Source organism: Phalacrocorax aristotelis, chromosome 1 (assembly GCF_949628215.1).
Source record: "Phalacrocorax aristotelis chromosome 1, bGulAri2.1, whole genome shotgun sequence".
NCBI lineage: Eukaryota > Metazoa > Chordata > Aves > Suliformes > Phalacrocoracidae > Phalacrocorax > Phalacrocorax aristotelis.
Genome location: NC_134276.1, coordinates 208,755,408 through 208,776,457, shown reverse-complemented (window position 1 = coordinate 208,776,457; position 21,050 = coordinate 208,755,408). Strand labels below are relative to the sequence as shown.

General features: G+C 35.7%; 1 protein-coding gene across 1 annotated transcript in view; it reads left to right on the top strand.

Moving 5' to 3' along the window:
* The window catches only part of SEMA3E (semaphorin 3E), a 145,610-nt gene that overhangs the window by 86,574 nt on the left and 37,986 nt on the right, over nucleotides 1-21,050 (top strand). Inside the window, exons 4-5 of the mRNA XM_075081515.1 lie at nucleotides 1,334-1,453; nucleotides 18,709-18,802. Of these exons, the coding sequence (XP_074937616.1) occupies nucleotides 1,334-1,453; nucleotides 18,709-18,802 (214 nt within the window). The remainder of the gene's footprint in view (nucleotides 1-1,333; nucleotides 1,454-18,708; nucleotides 18,803-21,050) is intronic.

Genomic DNA, 21,050 nt, shown 5'->3' with positions numbered 1-21,050 from the left:
TTTTCCTCATGATCCTTATTTATTTGTTAGAGCAGCTGGAAGACTTACACTGCATAACACAAAGGTTTGAAGATTGAAGATCATTTCTTAGTTTTGAACCCATTGTGGATTTGCAAGAGCTGAATTCTGCCCATGGTCCTGCTGCAGACTCATCCTCTGTGACATAAGTTCTTGCAGATGGTCAGTAAGACCCAGGATTGTTTATATGAAAACATAGCAGTGTGAGAACTGGAGTAGTCATCAGCGAAGGAGAGCAAAATTTCAAGAAGGAAATTCCTCCACTCTTTTACACATTCATTTTAGGATAGAATTAATTGCTTTGTGGAGATGTCTAGCCCTTTTTGTTCATTATTGAAAAAGCCTAGGAGAATAGCATAAATTAGGTGTCTAAACTGTAGAATAGCTAAAGTTAACTAAGATTAATCCAATTATAACTGTCTCCTTAAACTTGGTGTGAACTGTCTTAAAACCCAGGGTCTGAGTTGCAGAAATGTTGAGCAGTGAATGGAAATTAACAGAAATTTTCCTCCATACATAGAAGTTATTACAAAATGTTAGATACCCTGTAAAACCAAGTCCCAGGAGACCCAAAATCAGTGGATACTTTTATCTCACTGCCTCCATTTCTAATTTAGCACAAGAAGGATAATGACCCCACCTCTCAAAGGGATGTTTGAAAATTTTTTAATTGTAATAACTATGAAGCTGCAAATACACTAATGAGTCTGAGAGTATTTCCCTGAGGGAAATAAATCATTTCTTCTTCAAAGGAGGGTTTGAACAGTGAGAACAGATAAAGCATGAGGCTATATAGTATTGAAAAATATTGATTAGCAATTAATTACAGAAGAAATTAATGGCGCTATGGTCTTATGGAAAAGCATACGAAAAAAATGTTATTTTTCTTGAGTTAAGGTTTATTTAACTTGAGGGAGAAGCCATTTGCTAAGGACCTCTCATGCTCTGAGTCTAATGTTAGTGCATCTAATACTACTTAATAAAACAAATATTTAGATTTGCAGAATAGCTCCGAGACTAGAGAAGTGCAAAAGCATGTTTTATAACTTTAAAACTGCCAACTGGTTAAGAACCTAAAATAAGTTCTGATAAATCAGTGCTCTAAACTTGCTTTTTTTCATGTCAAAAGTGCCCATCCATGAATTTGGTGGCACTAAGGTACTAGCATGAAGTCAGAGAACTAAGATATTATATTTAACAGAAAAGAAAGTTTCAATATGCAGAATATCACCTAAAAGCACCTGAGAGATTTTTTTTTAAATATTTTTTTTAAAAATGCTAATATTTTCCTATGTTTATTTTTCATGTAAACTAGGATGAATGTGCAAATTACATCCGTGTCCTTCACCGATACAACAGAACACATCTTCTGGCTTGTGGAACGGGAGCTTTCGATCCACTCTGTACTTTTATTAGAGCTGGACATCCATCAGAGGTAAGAAATTTGTTTTACAGTAGTGACTCTTTTGGTCTGGATTCCAGCAAAGCCTCTATCATTAAAAATAAATATTTGAATTCGAGTGCTCTGAATTTTCATACAAACCATACAAGAGATATTTTTGTTGATGAAATGTAATGCTGGCCTAAAATTCACTTTGTGACTAGAGGAACTCACTAACAATTGAAAATATATGTTGGAGAATTTTACTCAAAGTAATTTTCATCCTAAAATTTTATTACTAGATAAACTGATACAGCAACCCTTACCAAAAATTAAATATTTTGAGGTTTTTAGCTAAATCTGGGGTTTTTATGAAATTATACACCATATCAAAAATACATACTATTTTGATGCCAGATGGATTACCTTAATAACTTTTTGTTAAATTCAGTGTTGAACATATATGTGTCAAGTATGTGTTAGCTCCTTAATGACACTTGTAGCTGGGTAAAACAGTACTTCAGATAAGATCATTGTGCAGCATATAATCAATTTTGTCAACATCTTATGCAAAAAGATAAATTGTTTGGATTTTTTCAGAAATATGGATCCTTTCTGTCTCAGTTATATTAGATCAGGGTTAAAGAATCAGCAAAAGTAGCACTCTCATTTTAAATTAGTGTATAAACCTCCTTAGGCGTTCAACCTAATCCAGTTTATGCGAAACCTACGTGTTGCTACATGGAGGCCAAAACGCTTACTGGTTGATCCTGCTTACATCCTGCTTCCTTGCATCCTTGTTTCATCACAATCCCATTGCCAGTCTAAAAAACATATGGAGTTTATGAATATAAAACATGAAAAAAGCCTTCCTGAAGGGCTGAAATTCTACAACTGTTATCAGATTGAATTTGTGGATAAGTTATAAATTACACTGGACCTTTCAAGTCCAGCCTTAGTGAAAACTGGGCACTCAGAGTTATGCCTTATCGTATACTTAGTAATGATTAAGAAATAATTTATTCAATTACAAAGTAAAACAACTGGTAAGGGGTCTTACTGTTTATCATCTGAGCTGCCCTGCAGTCAGAGGAGGATTTCACCAGGCTGCTAGAGAGGCACATGTGATGACTGCTTTAGGAATCTGACCAGGGATTCTTAGTCACACACTTTGTGAGGTGGAACTTAATAGATGGAGATCATCCATAGCCCAAAGGTAAGACTGGATTTTACTGTCAAATGTCAGAAAAAAATGCGGTCAATGGTCTTGCTTAGTTGGTTCTTATTTAGTGATGTCTCCTGGTAAAGATGAGCACTTGTCATGGAGCTGATGCTAAAGCACCATCCAAGAGAGTTCTTGCTTCCCCCTAGGGCCAGGAATGAAATTTTCAAGCTGATTGCAGTTACATGAGTCCACACTGGAGGGAGGTTTCATTTTGTGGACATTATTTATAAAACACAGAATGAATGAAAAAGACCAACCTTATTGATGACTATGAGAAAAAGTAAAGCTTCAAAATAGATAAAGTCACAAGTGCTTCTTTTTTCATTTCCAGATATTTGAGAATATTTGCCTTAAGCTACTTAAGGTATATTAAGGTACATTATAAATAGTCAGTTGATGTGTGTGTGTATATATATGTGTGCGTGTATATATATCTATAAAAGAAAAGACAAAATCATAGAATCATTAAGGTTGAAAAAGACTTCTAGGATCATCAAGTCCAACCATCAACCCAACACTACCATGTCTCCTAAACCATATCCTGAAGTGCTGCATCTACACATCTTTTAAATACCTCCAGGGATGGAGACTCCACCACCTCCATGGGCAGCCTCTTCCAATGTCTGACCACTTCGTCAGTGAAGAAATTTTTCCTAATATCCAACCTAAACCTTCCCTGATGCAGCTTGAAGCTGTTTTCTCTCATTGTATTACTAGTGAGTTGGGAGAAGACTGACCCCCACCTCACTACAACCTCCTTTCAGGTAGTTGTAGAGAGCGATAAGGTCTCCCCTCAGACTCCTCTTCTCCAGACTAAACAACCCCAGCTCCCTCAGACACTCCTCATAAGGCTTCTTCTCCAGACCCTTCACCAACTTTGTTGCCCTTCTCTGGACACGCTCCAGCACCTCGATGTCCTTCTTGTAGTGAGGGGCCCAAAACCGAACACAGTACTCGAGGTGCGGCCTCACCCGTGCCGAGTACAGGGGCACCATCACTGCCCTGCTCCTGTTGGCCACACTGTTCCTGATACAAGCCAGGATGCTGTTGGCCTTCTTGGCCACCCGGGCACACTGCTGGCTCATGTTCAGGTGGCTGTCAGCCAGCAGCCCCAGGTCCTTCTCTGCCGGGCAGCTCTCCAGCCACTCCTCCCCAGGTGTTTTGTTTAATGTTTATTCAGCTAAACTTGGACGAATTGGAAAAGTTCTCCTATATCCTAGAAAATGAAAGCTAAATTTTGAACTGTGTTTGATTTTTTTCTTAGTTATTCCACAACAGAACTACTCAGTTTATCACTTCATAAATAATGTTTCCCCTAATTATTTTTCTCACAAATTACAGCTTAAACTCTCCAAACCAAACTGATGTTATTGTCTCTTACATCACTTTAATTGTTGTACTCCACATTTAACTGACAGTTTTGTACCTAATGATTTAAAGCATCTACAGTCAGGCTTTTCCCATACCTGCAGTTTTGTTTGTTGTTCTATTGGTCAGGACAACAGGAAATCAGAGGACAGGGGCTGGAGCTGATTTAAAATAAGCACTTGGCTTGAATAAATATTAATTGCAGATATAAAGTTTTTTAACCTGTACTCATATAAATCAATTAAGTTATTTACTTCAGTTAAAAAATTTTGAATAAGCTTTTCTGAGTGAAGATGTATCCCTTTGGCAAACCAAACTAGAACCACGCCACCAGAAATTACCTCCAGGCATCAATCACTGTTAAAATCTGAAGCTTCTCAGAAGTCAAGACCCCAGCACAGCACTTATATCTGAAGTTATCTGAATTGCAGAAACACATTGTCTTATAAAACTGAGGATGGAACTAAATAATAAGCTACTTTAAAATGAGGCAACTTTGCTTGTCTTCTTTGCTCCTCTCATGAACCTCCTGTCATGCTTCCTGATACAGTTTAAAGGAAGCAATGTCTGTATATATAGGAACACTATTTAAGAAAGCATAAGCAACAGTCTATTAAAAATAGAAAACAAACAAACAAAAAAAAAAAAAGAGAAAAAAGACTCGTATATAAGAATATGTGGCCCATGATCCTCTCTTTATGTATCACTGTCCTTCCTTCCCTCCCTTCTTTTTGTTTATTATTCTCCTTGTTAAACTAAAGCTCTAAAATTTTACCCACACTGAAGTCATGGGAAAATTGCCATTTTTCTGTTTATGTAGACCAACAGGAAATCTATTTGCTACACTAATAAGTAGCTATATTAGTTTCTGTTATCTGAAAAGCTGACCATCAGGATTAAAAAAAGACAGGTGCCATGGGTATGGTAGGTTAAAAATAACACATGGTATGTGATTGAATGGGCAAATTGTAATCTTGCTTTCTTTAACTGATAAGGGCATCGTGTAACTGCAGGAAGTGAAGGGACAAGATCCTTCTCTGAAAACTGCAGTTCAGTCTCTGTTTGCTGATCTCTCTGTTTGGTCAGAGTATCCCAATCGAATGACTTCCAATCACTGTCTCCCCATTTCTTCCACTTCAGCCTTCTTGCCTCTTCCTCACTGTCTGACTGTTGTGGAAAGGAGAGTAACAAACAAAGCAGACTTAAAAATACAATGATACTATTCCATTTCTAAACAGGAACCAAAACACGTTTCTTAAAAAAATAGAGAAGCTCAGAGTTTTTATTTGAAGGGTAAATGCTCACTTATAATATGAAGCTATACGCAGTTAAATGCAGTTCATACTATGCAGCTGGCTGAAAGGAACATTTTTTAGATATTGTTGACATAAGTAAAATCTAACTAAGTTGCACAAGGTGTATCTGGCACTTACTTACATTTGAACAATGACACTTTGAGGTATATATGAGGTATATACGAATGCTGACACTTTGAGGTACAAAGGGTGGGAGGTAAAAAGAGAGCCCTTATAGCAGACTTCTATGGATCTAGATACCTAGCTAAGAGAGCATATGAAGCTAGATTCACTCTTCCATACAGAACTACGAATCAGCAGTATCAACAGAGAGGAAATATTTGCTCTGTGATCAGGGACCTTAACCATAAGTTTCAGTAGTTCTTCCTGAGCTGATGGAATGGGAAGGTGTGACCTCTCAGTAAGGACTGCAGGATTCTCAAATTACAAACTCTGTATAAACACAAATTAGAGATGTAGGCATTTAAGAACATGATAGAATAGCAGGACTATATTTTCTACAACCCTATCTCCCAAAATTGACCGAGCAGGACAAAGAGAAACAATCTGGCAGAACAAAACACCTGTCTGAAGCTCTTGTTCTTGGTGCGCTCCAGTCCCATGTTGCAGGAAAATTTATTTTGTTGCTGGTTTGCAGCAGAAGTTTACATAAAGTAATCCATTTCTGAATAGCCATTTGGTAAGAAAATAAAGCATTACAGTTCTTCATTTGAACAGTGAGAATATCACAAAGCCACGATTATAATTGTACTGTATTGCATCCTGATTTAGTATTTAACATGTGTTTGTGAGGTGCAATCCAGCTTATGAGGAGGAGCATTCTGCCTCCTGTATGAAGCCTTACATTCTTATGCAACTACAAATTCATACTTTCTTATCAAAAACAGGTTTGAGCTGTGTCTTGCATAACACTGGACCCTTGTCAACAAATAGGGAAGCCAAAAGGAGAATTTTGTCCCCCGAAATAGGCAGAATTTATTGCCTCACTGGCAGATCATTACTCACTAGAACTTACTGAAAATCAGAACGTTTAAGTTTCTCAAAAAGCACAGTAAAAATGTCCATTCCCTAACCAATCTCTCTAGAAAATATTAATCTATCTTACTATGTAGTAATTTAAATGTGCTTTGAAATCTTTCATGATCAGATTTTACTGACATATTATATATATTTAAATGCTTCTTTCATGCTTTTCCTGGTTTATAGAAATGTCATCATGCGATTTATTTTGTCTAAATATAAATAATTATATTTTAATATGTTGATCATATAAAACAAGAAGCAATAAATATTGGACTTTTTGAATTCTACCTCAAACTTGTGTTGTGTCATCAGAGTCTATCCAAATATATTTTTCTAAATCAAATTATTTATAAATTCTATGATACACTATATGTCCATCTGAAAGATTAAATACATAATGGTTTAATGCAGTCATTCTATCACAATATTGATTTAATTGACATTGCTTTGGAATTCCAGAATGTTCACTTTAGTAATGCTGTTGCCACATATTAAGTTTCTAAAAATATACAATTATAATCACTGACAGCAATATGCAGCTTTTTATCTTTTTCTCTCTTTCTAATTACTTTGACTCTGATGAATGTTTCTTTCCCAAATTTAAACATTTCAGCAAATTACCCAACATTTTTCTGCCGTTTAGAAATAAATTAAAAATTTGGGAAAAATAGGAGTGCTGACTTTGCAGACAGAACAACTATTGGTGTTTGCAAAAGAGCATATTACAAAATCTTGTCCAAAAAGCCATAAGCAAGTTAATTGCCAACCAGTAAGTGAGTTCATTATCAGTGACTCCATGACATGCTTCCAGATGTCAAAAATCTATGCAGGTCAGAAAGTTGGGTTTCTCCAGATTCTATTTGTTTGGCATCCAGAAATAGAGGAGGATTCATTTCATTTAAATTGACATTTTTTTTCTGAAGAAAGCAACAGAGACCCTCAACCCCACATTTCCCATGGTGAATTGAATATGCATCCTTCCCATGTGCTCTGTGAGAAAAAAATCTGAGATAAGTTTTCAAACCAAATATAGAAGATGAAGAAAAGTGCAGAAAAAATAATTTCCTCTGCTTCCAATCTCACCAAAGCGATATTTGTCTCTTCTGTTGCCTTTGATGTTAACAAGGGCAGGGGGGTGGAAGAATCTCCATCCAGTCTCTTCCTTTTGCATTTATATCAACTACTCAGCTTTGGTAGTAGAAGATGAGCACTGGAAGAAGAGGTTTCTGCTTCAGTCTGTGTTTTTCCACATCTAGCTTCTAGTAAAACAACTTCTAATAAAACACCACTGTTCTATATAGCTCAAAATACCCCAGGTCAATTATGATGAACCTTAGAGAAATCAGATGAGCTATCTGCAGCAGGTAATGATTTTATCTTAATGACTTACCTATTCAGAAAAGCAACAGGTTTTAGAGGTGCTCCAGCAGCCTTCCAATGATTAAAACTGCCTTATTAACTAACTCATAAAGCACCTTTAAAAATTCAAGATCGGAGTTCCACCAAATACAGCTAAAGAGATTTCTCTGTCTCCATAGGGCCTGCAAAATGAGTAGAAATTCCAAAAGTAAACAATATGCAGAAATAGTACCCTAAGTTTTTGCAAACTATATAGTGACAAGATAAAGCTCATTCCTGGAGAGGAAGGCATCTCTGCATGACAAATCCTGTTGAAGGAATGAACATTGTGGGAAGAATTTTTCTTCCAGAACACACTGTAAGTTTTTAATATGTACATTTAGCTGGCAGAGTACCATTTTCAATGCCTCATCTAACTCAGCAAACTGCCTACAGCTGTACTTCTCCACCTCAGAAGGCTGATGGACTAAGTCACTCTTTCCACAAAATGTACTGGTGGTTTCTGGGAGTCTCTCCTACGTGTTCATAATCTGATGTATTCCTTGTTATGCTATTTCCTCTTCAGTTAGCCAGATGAAATTCTACCTATCAGGGAACAACAGGTCTAAAGTCTAAGTCTTTAAGGCTTGTTAGAAAGGAATTGCCTTTAATGAAGCAGCAGGTGTGTTTGTTTGCTTGGAGATAGTTCAGTCAAATTGGAATTTCTTCTTTCTAATTCACTGGATGTGGGAAGGGGCACTTCTTTTTCTACATTTTCTGTGATTCAAAGCAAAAGAGAGGTAGGTTCAACTGTGCAATAAGTTTCCGTTTGCCTCTCTACCCCAAACAAACGCAGGCAGCACGAGCTCCTCAGCTCTTGCTTTAATAAACTGAAGTGAATTGATAGGAATTTTAGAGAGAATGTTCCAGTCATACCTCAATTTGATTTTTACATGACATAATTTTTCTGCTCTTGACCAGCATTTGGTAATGTCATCATTCTTTCAGCTTTGTTAAGAAACAAAATTGTACACATATTTATATCTATTATTTTAGGATATTGTTTCTGACATATTTTTATAATCAAAATAAACAATGATCTGCCCAGTTACTTCCTCTCTATGCTTTTTCCTATTACCTCATCTCCGGTCTGGGTTTACAGAGCATTAAGGAGGAGGAACATCTGGTTTCACTGACCAAACAGGAGTGGGTGTTGGTCAGTCCTTCATTAGACAGAATGTGTGACAAATCCTTGCCCTGAAAATATTTGACCAGAGAAAAAGTGACCCTCTTCATGGATAAAAAGCCACCAATTAGAATGCCATCCACTAAACCTTTGCAACACATGAGGAAGATTTTCTGCACCAGCTCAAGTAACAACCCAACCTCTCCAACTGGCCCTTCTCTGAATCTTCAAAAAAAAGACAAACATCCTCTTGTGAAACAGGGTGAAAATGTTCCTTCTGAACCAACATATATGATCATGTGAGAAATTAAAGTTCATGAATTTTGTCTATAATAATTACCTTAATGAACAGTTGTATATGTGAAGATCAGTAAGGACAATGAAGAAAGAGAAATTATGTTCTTCCCATGCTTTGCTAGGAAAGGGATAATGGGTATTGTGTAAGTAGAAACAAAGGTCAGAAGGGACCACCAGAACATTTTATGTGGCCAATCACACTCTGCATGGGTAATTTCTCCAAAGTGTCGAATTCAAATATTTTCAGGAAAATATGTATTGTCATTTCAAAGAATCCAGATAATGGTAACTCCACTCTTTCTCTCGTAAGCTTTCCTAATATTTAATTACTTCCAATGTTAGGAAATAGCCACTTACTCCAGGTTAAATTTATCTAACTTCAACTTCCTGTCATTTAACCTTGATATGCCTTTGATAGCAAAGTTGAAAAGCTTCCCACTATCTGTTCCACATCTTTTCCACATGTAAGTACTTATGCACAAAGATCAAGTCACCTCTTCACTTCTTTTGATAAGCTGAATAAATATAGCTCCTTAAACCTCCTATCACAAGGATTCCTCAATCGTATTTGTGTCCTTCCTGTGACCTCTCTGCAGTATTTTCCTATGTTCTGGAAATGCAGACACTAGAACCAGACATGCTATTTGATGGTGTGTATACAGACAAAGTCACTACCTTACCTCTGTTTGAGATTCCTCTTTTCATAGACTCAAGCACTGAGTTCTTGGCACAGCATCACAACGAAAAATCTCTTTTTAGCATTTTGCACTTGACCCAAAGTTCTTCTTGGAGCCCAGAATCATCCCAGTTTACACACCTAGTTGAGGCACCTAATTAGCAGTATCATATGACAAGGTCAGTGAATAGATTTCTAGAGATGCCTGTCACTGTCAGCTGTAACAAGGCACCTGGTATGTCAAAGATCCTAAATAAGGCATCTCAATCTAATACAGGAAACCAGTCTGAACAATGATATGAACCTCCGCCTTCTAGGGCATTCTGATGTACTTCAGGTATAAACTGTGCTCCCTATACCCAGATAGACCTCTTTGGATATGGTTGTATCAAAATCTACTTTGTTAACTTCTGACCTTTAACTTGGTATTGAGAGCATTCCATAACCTCACTGCACCCAGAGCTCTCATTAACTTTTTCTCTTCATTATTTATGCTCCCCCAGTCTTCTAGTAAACTTTACTAGGAAAGAAATCATATGATTGTTTAAATCATTGCTAAATTTAAAAAAAAAAGCCTGCTTTCTATACAACAAACAAATTTAGGGAAACCTTTACTAAAGGAGGATTCATCAATCAATACCTAATAACAACTATACTTTGGTATATGTCAGCAGTTTATATTTCTTAATAATTTTACAATGCACATAGTTTCATCAAATAGCTATTACTAAATGAAATGGCCTGGAGAAAGCCAAGTATTCTGTATCACCACAGTTGTTCTTATCAGTCAGTCCCACACATTGTAACAGGCAACAGGCTTGTTTGACAGTACTAGCCATCCATAAAATGAGGTGAATGACATTCATTACTTTTGAATACTGTCTAAATACGGCCATACATGAAGTTTAAGTTCAGTTTGGCAGATTATTAGAGAATGTGAATTGATCAGCCGTATGAAATGAATTTTCCATCGTATTAAACCTGCCCTTTGCAAGATTAAAGACAGATGGTCAGGAGGGAATGAATCAAAAAAGAGGAATACTACTATTACCCTCAAGAGAAATAAATACTCCACCTGTGTGGTAACTTGATGGGGGCAGGTAAAATATTTCAGCTCTCATCATAATGATTTTTAGATTCTACCACCTTTGTTTATGAAGGAAAGTATTTTTCTAAGTGAGGGTATCTGGTGAAGTCTATGGCATTGTCTGAGGAGTGGAGGTACTGCTCAATAAGACGTTAGTCACCATAATTAATACCAGCAAAAACTGAACAATGACAGGGTTTAGTTAATATTTTTGCAGGTTTATAAAATTTGCCCTTAATATTCTATAATTCTTCTATAATTTATAACTGGTAATTATGTTTACTTGACTGAGATCTATCCAGGAAAATTATTCCAGATTAAAAAGTGAACTAAAAAGAAGCAGTACTTGCAGTCCATGTGTGTCATCAAGAGGTAGTGGATCCACTCAGCTGCCGTTTCTTCCAGAATGGCCCACTTTGGCAGGACCTGTTGAAGCTCTGCAAAAGGACTGTTGGCTATCTAAGGCTCCACGCTACAGAGACAGACGGAACTTCCTCAGAGTACCCACTTTCCTTCTGAAATCCAATCTCAGTGGAATGTAGATATTGTCCTCTCCATGTCCAATGCATCTGTTGCTCCATCCATCACCAAAACCTAGACTATAAGCCCAAACCACAGAGCTGTATCCTTCCTTTTCTTATGTTTTTGTCGTGGCCTTCGTCCCCCATTGTTATGATAGCAATCATTAGATGAGAGGACTTTTATTGGGTATTTGCTCTGATGTGACCCTTACAATCTCACCACAAGTTTTACTGTCAAAACAAGGAAAAGGGAAAGTGTTGGCTAGCAAGGTTCTTTGTAAAGACTGCATTTCCCCACAGAAATCCCCTCACTTCTGTATAGCAGTTAGCTCCTTCTTCACCTGGTCATAAGACTATAACTCTATACACACCTATTCAAACCTTTTAATTCTGGAGACCCCTTATGTGGTCTCTGGAACTTTCATACATACTGATTGCCACACTAGTGCAAAATAATCATAATTTATTTTGCTAAAGCTCCTAAACTATGCCATAGGACCCTAATGAGTTTATGTGTCCAGCTAAGGTCATGCAAAGGTGTGTCTCCTAAAATTCTGACCAAATGAATCACTTCCATTTAAACACGCAGAACTCCTAAGGATAAATGCCTGTGATTTCTATGTGTAGGCTTGTTGTTTTTTTTTTTTCCTATTGCCAGAGTATTTCACGTGCATTAAATCAAGGAAATATATTTTTTCTGTCACTTTAGGCCAGATATTTTGCCACAAGTCACAAATTGCTAATCCTTTAGCAAACCCAGACAGCAGTCTGACATAGCTCCAGATTTTAAACACATTTTCACATTGGAGCCCAATGTGTCTTAATCATTTAACTGTGGAATAAAATGCATAGACCTGAAAAATACATCTGAATTTTTAGGGAGGATTTAATGTCCGTAATATTTTATGCATTCTCATCCCATAGTACGATTGATCTTTTCAGTATGTCACTGGATAGTAAAGAGGATTGAAAACAGATCCTCCGAAGAAATACTACCTCCCAAATAATCTTAATTATGTCAAATAGCAAAGAACTGACTGTTTCAGCCAGTTATTTGAGGACTTTATTCCTAATAGTGTATCCTCATTTGGCTCGGAAAAGAAAGTTGAGTGAACATGGAAGGTGTAATTTTCAAAGTTAGTAATCCTCTGACAACAAGCAGAGCAATATATTGCCAGTGCTTAGGTCCTGTTGAAAATTAGTATTTGGATACTTTTAAGAAGATATTACATCATCAAATGAAAGGTTCTTTCACTGTTGGAGCATCCTAGTGTTACTCACCCACATAACTGCATGCCTGCATTATGCTGACTTAAATAAGCCAGTAGGTTGCAACAGGATCTTATTAGTGTATTTGGAGCACATATTCCTTTTATAAACCCCATGGCATTGACTAATTTTCTATTTGTTTTAGATTTTTATTTCTTGAATTAAATGGTTGGATTTATATCAATTAGGCAGCTACCTAATATTTGGGAATATAGTCATCAGATACTGTTAATACACATTTTTCTTAGCACCAAAATTTAGTTTGCTTAAATACAAAAGGCTATATGATGTGAGATGTCTTTTCAGGTCTGACACAATATGTTTTTTTCTGTTGTTATGCAAAAACAAAAGTATTCTACTATCTACCTCTTTTACCATGTGTCTTCTTGATGAGGCAAGTGTACAGATTAAGACAGGTCATGGAGTTGAGAGTTCATTTTGGAGACTTATATTTGAATTATTTTCTGCTAATTTACACACATGTTCTGTGACTTTTCAGATTTTTTTTAATGGGAAAGTCAAGGTCCATCCTTCCTAAAAGAAGCCTCTGCATTGTGTATGAAGTGTGTCTTTCTATGTCAAAATAAAAATGTAAGGATAAGTGATTACACAAGAAAAAAGAAAAGAAATGAAAAAAATATTTTGTAAATATACAGAACAAAATAATATTTGCAAGAAAGTGTCATGTAAATTTATACTAAAAACATTATAGTGCAAAAGAGAATGGAAATCAAGATGAGTTTTATTCTGTGCATTGCACTTCACTTTCTACTGTGGTCACAAAATTCCCCTGGATTCACTAAGTATTCAATTTCTTGCATGAGAAAAAAATCCAGTTACACCAGTGAAATGCTCTACAAATCTTATATTTGATTAATTTTGAAATAAGTTCTTTTGGTCCTCGTGTTACGCCATGTGAATACACACATGGATGTGCAACATGCCAGAATTTAAAGGTGCAATGTTAAGATTAAATCAGACTTAAAAATTATATGAATAAATGGGAAAGTACATATGGGCAACAAATGGTTTCTTTGTTTAGAAATAGCACACCTGTTACGTTAAATATTTTAAAATTTTATTTTCTACAGAATAAAGTCTGTTACTGTCTTGGAGATTTCATAATTTACATTAATTTCCACGGTGCTAAAGACTGTTAATAAAGCTGCAACTGTGTCCCACTGTGTACTTAGTGGTGAAGTTTTAAAATCAGTTTTTCCCATGTGTTACTTACTTCATTGTTTTGTTACTTTGGTTTTAAGATAGTATTAGGAATAAAAAGAAGACCACAGTACATGGAACAAGAATCTGCAGTCGCTTCCCCACAATACTCTAAATATGATCTACCATCTTTCAATATAAGTAAGACGGATGTCTTAAACAAACAAACGAAAAACCACCAAACCCCCCAAAAGCAACCAAAAAAGGTACCAACTGCAAAAAGGCAGGGGTCTCCCAGAGAGCAGACCTTGATTATACTGCTGGAGCATATGCATACGCAGTTAAGTATGTAATTAAAGGTTCTGAAATGGTTTATATTTCCTCTTAAAAAATGCCAGTATGATATGTTTTATTTTTTTTTGTTACCTGGAAAATAATAAAAATTGAATGTGAAAAAAAATCCCCTTACAGAAAATAAAATTATTTTTTCTCATAAAAATAATATCATAGGAAAACCCAACCAAAGCCTCTATATTTTTAAGTGCCTGATTTAGTGAAAAGATACAGCCTTTGTATTAACATTGAGAATAGGCTTAGGTACTTTGCTGAATAAGAATGGAAGTAAGCATATGTTATAAATTAACCGCATGCATAAATGCTGTCTTGAACCAGAGCAAAGCAGCACTTGGCATTAAAGAAAGCAATTTTCTGCAAGAAAAGTTAAATGTAGTCTTTAAATTTTAATGGTTCTGATTGACCTTTTCGTTCATTATTATTTATAGCCTACATTATTCTTCATTGTCTAAAATTATCAATTCATATCAAGTTAATAGCAAAATGCTTGATGCTCTTGGAAATGTCTTCTATTTCTTTTTAAACAACATTATTTTAATAATAGTTGAAAGTATATTATGCTTTGTGAGTCATAGGTGTCATAAATCAACCCAGAGCCCCATTTCTTTTCCCAAACTACATGTAGAAATTTGTAATTCTACTCCCTGTCCTCCATATGAGTTTTTGCATAATTTTTACCCTAACCACTGAAAAATGCCCATAAAATAAATTGCAGTGTTGAACTGCTGTGTTGAATAATCTGTGCGGAAACTGTCAGTTTTCTTCTGACATTTCTCAAGGGATTCCAATGTCACAAACAGCAAGGAGAGTTAGAATTATGGTATTAGCCTTCAAAGCTGATTATTAATGTGTAACGCTTATTTCATTTAAACTGACATCCCGTGGAATCTGACATATCTAACACTTGATCCTCAGTTATTCACCCCAGTGATGGGAATAACTTATTGCAACCATGGAATATTTGGTATGCTGTCCTAAAAGGTGAAGGTGGAATATTTCTCTTGGAGGAGTCATTGCTTACATTTTCAGTGACTTTTCAGACAGTTACACGCATCTGCAAGCATTTATGAGATGCACATCCTGCCTTATATCAAAACTGCTGAGATCCACTTAGAAACTTCTCCAAGACACACTGAAACCCAAATTTTTGTCTTCCTTCAGTGTTAGCATTAGATTATATATTTAAGCTACGATCCTTATTCAGAAATTCCGGCTGTTAAAACGTAATGACAGGATACTTTGCATACCGCCTAATGTTTTCATGCCATAGCCATATAGCTAGCTGTTTTAAACACATTTATGTCATGAATTTTAAAAAGATAGGTTTGTCTTTATTATTGATTTCATTCTGATTCTCAGTGGAAAAGTTAGCTACATTTGTAGCTTCTTCCTTGTGATACTATAATTTGGTGTACAGTGACACAAAATCCTTCCACATCATCTGGAAGACTCCCATACCGGCCAAGCCTCCCTGGTGTGAGTATCAGTGGTAATTTACTAGGGGAAGACCTGAATACAAAGTGTGGTTTGTGATGCTCTGGTGGGATCATGTCTTGTTCTACAGCACAAAATTTCACTTACTGTTCCCTATGTAGAATAAAATATAAGTCATACACTGCAAATCATGAAGTACGGATAATGCAACTTCAAGTATTGTTTCAAAATAATTTTGTTTCTACATCTCATCACTTTACCTGAGTATGTTTTTTCTGTAATCAGTTTTAAATTTGTTACTTTTTCCTTTCATAGACAAGTCCATTTTTATTTTAATGTGGGGAAAAGTGAACAAAAAGCATTAGGACTAGAAAAATCTATTAAATTTTAACTCTCAGTTTATTTCCCCACAAGCTTCTATATCTTTCTCGCTAAAAATTTGGGGTTTTTCCTTTGTTTAACTGATGCATTGACAAATAGTTTTGTTGAGATCCCAGAAAAGAAACTGTTTGATGAGTAACTTTATTTTTAATACCTGATTAGAGGATAAATAACATCAGACAGTCATATTGTTGTTAGAAATATTTCCTTTATATCATATTTTATGATGATGACTTCCTAGCCTTTTGCACAGTTTCACAAGTTTTTCTTTCCCTTCCTGAGTTCTCTTTACTCTTTTTTTAATACTGTTGACCAAAAATATTATGGTATTTAGTTTTGAAAAATACTTGGTATGTGATGTTTGAAAAGTATGGCATGGGACTGAGATTTCCACACACAGAGAAATATTTCTTCATTGTTTGACATTTACCCAACAGCAGAGGGGGAATAACTACTACTGATGTGCAACTGAAGCTGATACAGCAGAAAATAATATATCCACACTACCCGTCTCTACTCAGAATGATTATTTTCTGCTGCATCAGCTTTAACATCAGGCGCTAGCGTGCCAGGGTTAGGCAAACATGGGAGCTTCTGGAGAGGTGAGATTCTGAATGCCTTGTTACCTTGTGGGTTTTAGGACTGTTACTTTAATTTTGTGTCAGTTTTGATTTCTGTTTTAATTTTAGGGCAGCTTTTTCATTTCAAGTAGACATGAAACAGATGTCTTACTTTACCAGAACTGCATTCTGGGTTACACCCGATTTTTATGGAAACTCTCTAACTAATGGGAATCTTATTTTTTGATAAGAAGTTGCAGCAAAATGGCATGTGTTATTTAGACAGGTGGGAATGCAAGACAGGTACATCAGCTTGGCTGGTCTGGGGATTAAGGAGTGGGTAATGCTTTGAAGGGTGGGGGCTTGTGACAAATTCAAGATTAATTGTTTTAAATGAAAAGCATAGAAATATTCAATTATTCATCAATGAGTGGGAACTAACAGCTCTACAATTTTCCCACTGTCCTTATATCTTTTATTTTTCTGTCATTTTAAAATAGAAATTTTTCATTATTATTATTATTCGTATTATCTTACCAGTTTTCCATCACATGCAACGCTCAGTTCTCTTCTGCTCCTATGCTCCTTGCCTTTTATGTTTTTTTCAGGATAACATAACTGTCATGCGTCCAGCTACGTGAAGAGACGAGAGCATTAGTTTTCCTTTGGGGGCAATTACACTTGTCTGTGAAGAGAGAGATTTGTAGGTTGTAGGGTGGGATGGGTGGAAATAGGTGGGTGATCTAAAGGAAAGTGGGGAATAGAGCATTACAGAAGGCAGGCACATAATCAGTTTTCTTTATCTCTCAAAAACAAAACTTTCAAGAGACTGAGCTGCATATGCTACAACCCCCTGAAATTACATGAATGTAACCAACAGCAGAAATAAAGAACCTGCTATAAAGACATAAGGACTACATACATTTAAATAAGGACTACTAGGACACTATTTTGTCCAGTCTAGATATACTGAGCTTTTTTTCTGTGCAAATACTGAGTTATTCTAATAAATACCTGAAAAGTCAGGTGTAATAAACTATGATTTTTTATGGTTAAAAAGCCTCTTGGCCTTTGAGAATATTTGCTGTAAGGGGGAGATCCAGGCAGATCCTCCTCAAAATTCTGGGGTATTTGGGGTCACATGTAATTTTATGCCTCACAAAACATTTGCCTTAGTATGTTAGCAATGTGAACCTGAGATTAGTAGACTGAACAGGTAATTTGCATTTATCCAATAAGTTGAATTATCTGCACTTCAGTAGACTTTTGAGTAAAACTGTTACACAGAACTGGAACTGCTAGACTATTGAAATGTTTGCTAGTCACATACTTGATGGCTGGGTGGCATATTTTTTATGAAGCTTTCATAGCTTTCTCGGTACTTGGTCTTTTGTTCGCCCCCATCTCCATGTCTTTGGTATGCTTTTTGGTTAATATATAAATTTAAAAAATATTGTGCCCTCACTTGATGTTTTAATCAAACATTAATGGACTCTTTTGAGAGAGCTGGGATAAAAGTAGCATTGAAAATGAAAATTTAAATTGTAAATTCTTTCTCAGTCTTTAAAGCCTAATATAGATAAATTAAACTAAGTTGTCAATATTCTTTTTATACTGTTATTCTCTTAAATCCACTGCAGAAATCACATCTGCTCTGAAAACCAGAATTGGGGATTCATTCCTCAACATACTTTTACACAGAAGAGATATAAACATTTCAAAGCTACCAAGAGAAGATAACTCAGCATGATATATTTAACACTACTGGAAAAAAAGATGTTTAAAGAGGGAAAATACATTCCATGGCTAGATATCTATTTAACGTTTAGATAATTTTGAGAAAAGATAGAGGAATCTTCACTCCCTACTCCCACAGATATGAAACAAGTGCACTTTTAGTGCATATTTTACGGATTCTGTTTGGGCAGTGCACACAGAAAGATGATTTGTAGAAACCCAAAGAAATTTTACTAGTACATCAGTGAGCAACCGTAATTGTGCTTTTTCCCTAATGAAGTCAATCCATTGCAAAGGTATAATGAAGTTAAAGCTCATCTCTAAGGACATTTTTTTTTTGCCTGTTTACATTGTTTTCTGTGATTTTTTTTTAAAGGATCATCTGTTTCAACTGGAATCGCACAAATTTGAGAGAGGACGAGGCAGATGTCCTTTTGACCCCAGTTCTTCCTTCACCTCCATCTTAATTGGTAATGATTTTTATGTCACATGCTTCATGGTCCTGTCAATCTGTCATTCTGAGTCTCTTTCTTCAGCACACCAAAGTGTTGTCAGTCTTCTATTGCAACCTTCCCTATGTCAGACTTAATCCTCATGGTGCTACCCACATTAATATTACATCCCAGACAGCATTAACTCCAGCCAGGGTGTCTCACTGAAGTGAGTAGATGTTATATGACACGTGCCATCCTGAAGAGATAATTGATTGTTGTGTAATTTTGGAAACAGAAAATTCCTGCTTTCCTTCAAAGCAAAGCAATATGTCTAACTTAGTCTTTTACACCACTGAGATAAATGCACAAAATTTACTATTTTTCATCTACTGAGACATAATATGAGTAACAAGAGTCCTGTAAAAATGTGAATTTAACTGTTTTTATGCCAAGCATTTATTGTTACATAAATTGCAGCTTTTGAGATCAAAACAGATTTTATTCAACGCTGCCTTCTAACAAAACTATCTAAAACTGGTGATTTTCTGTTAAAAGATCTTATACTCAACAGTTATAAAAATAGAATACAGTCTAAGTCCTGCAGTGCCAGAAAGCTGTGTTGAGATGGTGCTCCTTTGTGCCTTGCTGGTAAGAATAACACTGTAGAGCTGGGGCCTTTGAAGTTGCAGTATAGCAAACCATATGTTTTTTCCTCTATAACACTGTCTTGAAAACATTTTGTGAGATCAAGAAAACAGTCTTGACAATATTAGAGTACTTTGACTAAAAATAGAGTCAAACAGCAGGTAAAGGGTGAAAGTTAGATGCACTTAGGGAGTAACACAGTTATTTCTGTTTTTAGAAAACAAATAAATGAAAACTGAGCATTCAAATGGAACAGTCATTTAAAAAAATACCTAGAAAAACAGAGGCTAAAGATCAAATAAATTTTTCAACTCTTCAGGGTGAAAAAACTAGAGGATTTTAGGGGCCTCTGACATTTATGTTTGACTTCATATCTTAAAATCAGACAGCTAAAGTTTCTGATTATTAAGTACAATGATATAGCTCACCCATAGTGGCAAGGAAGTATTGGTTATGAGTGACATGCTTGGTTTATTTGTTCCTTTACATTAACAAATTACTTACAAGAAGAATATTCACCCATAAGGCCAAATCTTTCAAATTGCAGCACTTCATCAAATTATCGTTCATTACCATTTAAAAAAAAAAAAACAGCTCAAAATCTTTAGTTATTGGGTTAAGAAGTCATGAAAGAATCAGAAAAAAACTGCTGTATTTTGACTGACCTTCCAAAATCCATGAAGCACAGATTGTTACACTTTTCTTCCACCCTTATTTCTAAATTGTTTCTACAGTTTTTAACAGATTCCAGTCTTAGCTCAGCCTGGGAACAAAGACTCATCCCATGGAATTTGCTGTAGGCCTGAAACCTTATGGTCTAGTCTTGAAGTCCTTCTCAACCTTTCCTCAGACAGAACTAAGTAAATAAATTAACCCGATCATGTTCCTACTGTGAGATCAATGTGAATTTTATTTGCTTAAATGAAGCCAGATTGTCCCACTGAGCAGTTAAAGACTAACGGTTAGTCCTTGTGTTTCTGGCCTATTCATTAGCTTGCCTGGATTATGGGAGGTCCTATGGATCTGAAAGAGAGACCCTTGCCTGATAAATGTTGATCAGAGTCTTGGACATCCACTGACAGAGACTTATAAAATCAATCTCACAAAGCTAACAGTTCTGCAGTGTGGCAAGATTAAGAGGAGAAAATAATAAATTTTTATCAGATCACTGATACAACACCGAAAAAACAAACTTTCAGCCCTTCATCAAAAATAACACAACCTGAGAAAGGTATTTAGAGGCTGCTTTTCTAGGCCTCCATTGGGAATTCTATAATTTCAAGTGATCAGAGAATGATATTTCAAAAGCATAACAAAATTCTTCAAAGAGTTTATTATTTTATTTATGTTTTTATACTTGTATACTATTGGAATTAAACACTTCCAGCATTTAGGAAAAATACTCTAAGGAAGTTTGTATTTCCATGTATTCTATATTCTACAAACTTCTACTAACCAGAGACACACAGCTTACAGAATAAACAGAATTAATGCTGCTCCTTAGACTCCAGAATGCACATCCTTTATCTGTGTAGATATCCATTTGAAAAGGGCAGAAGACATAGATACAAGCACAGTGAATATTAAATAATCTTTTAATTGCCATTTGAAAATGAGACTGAGACTTCTAATGCCAAGT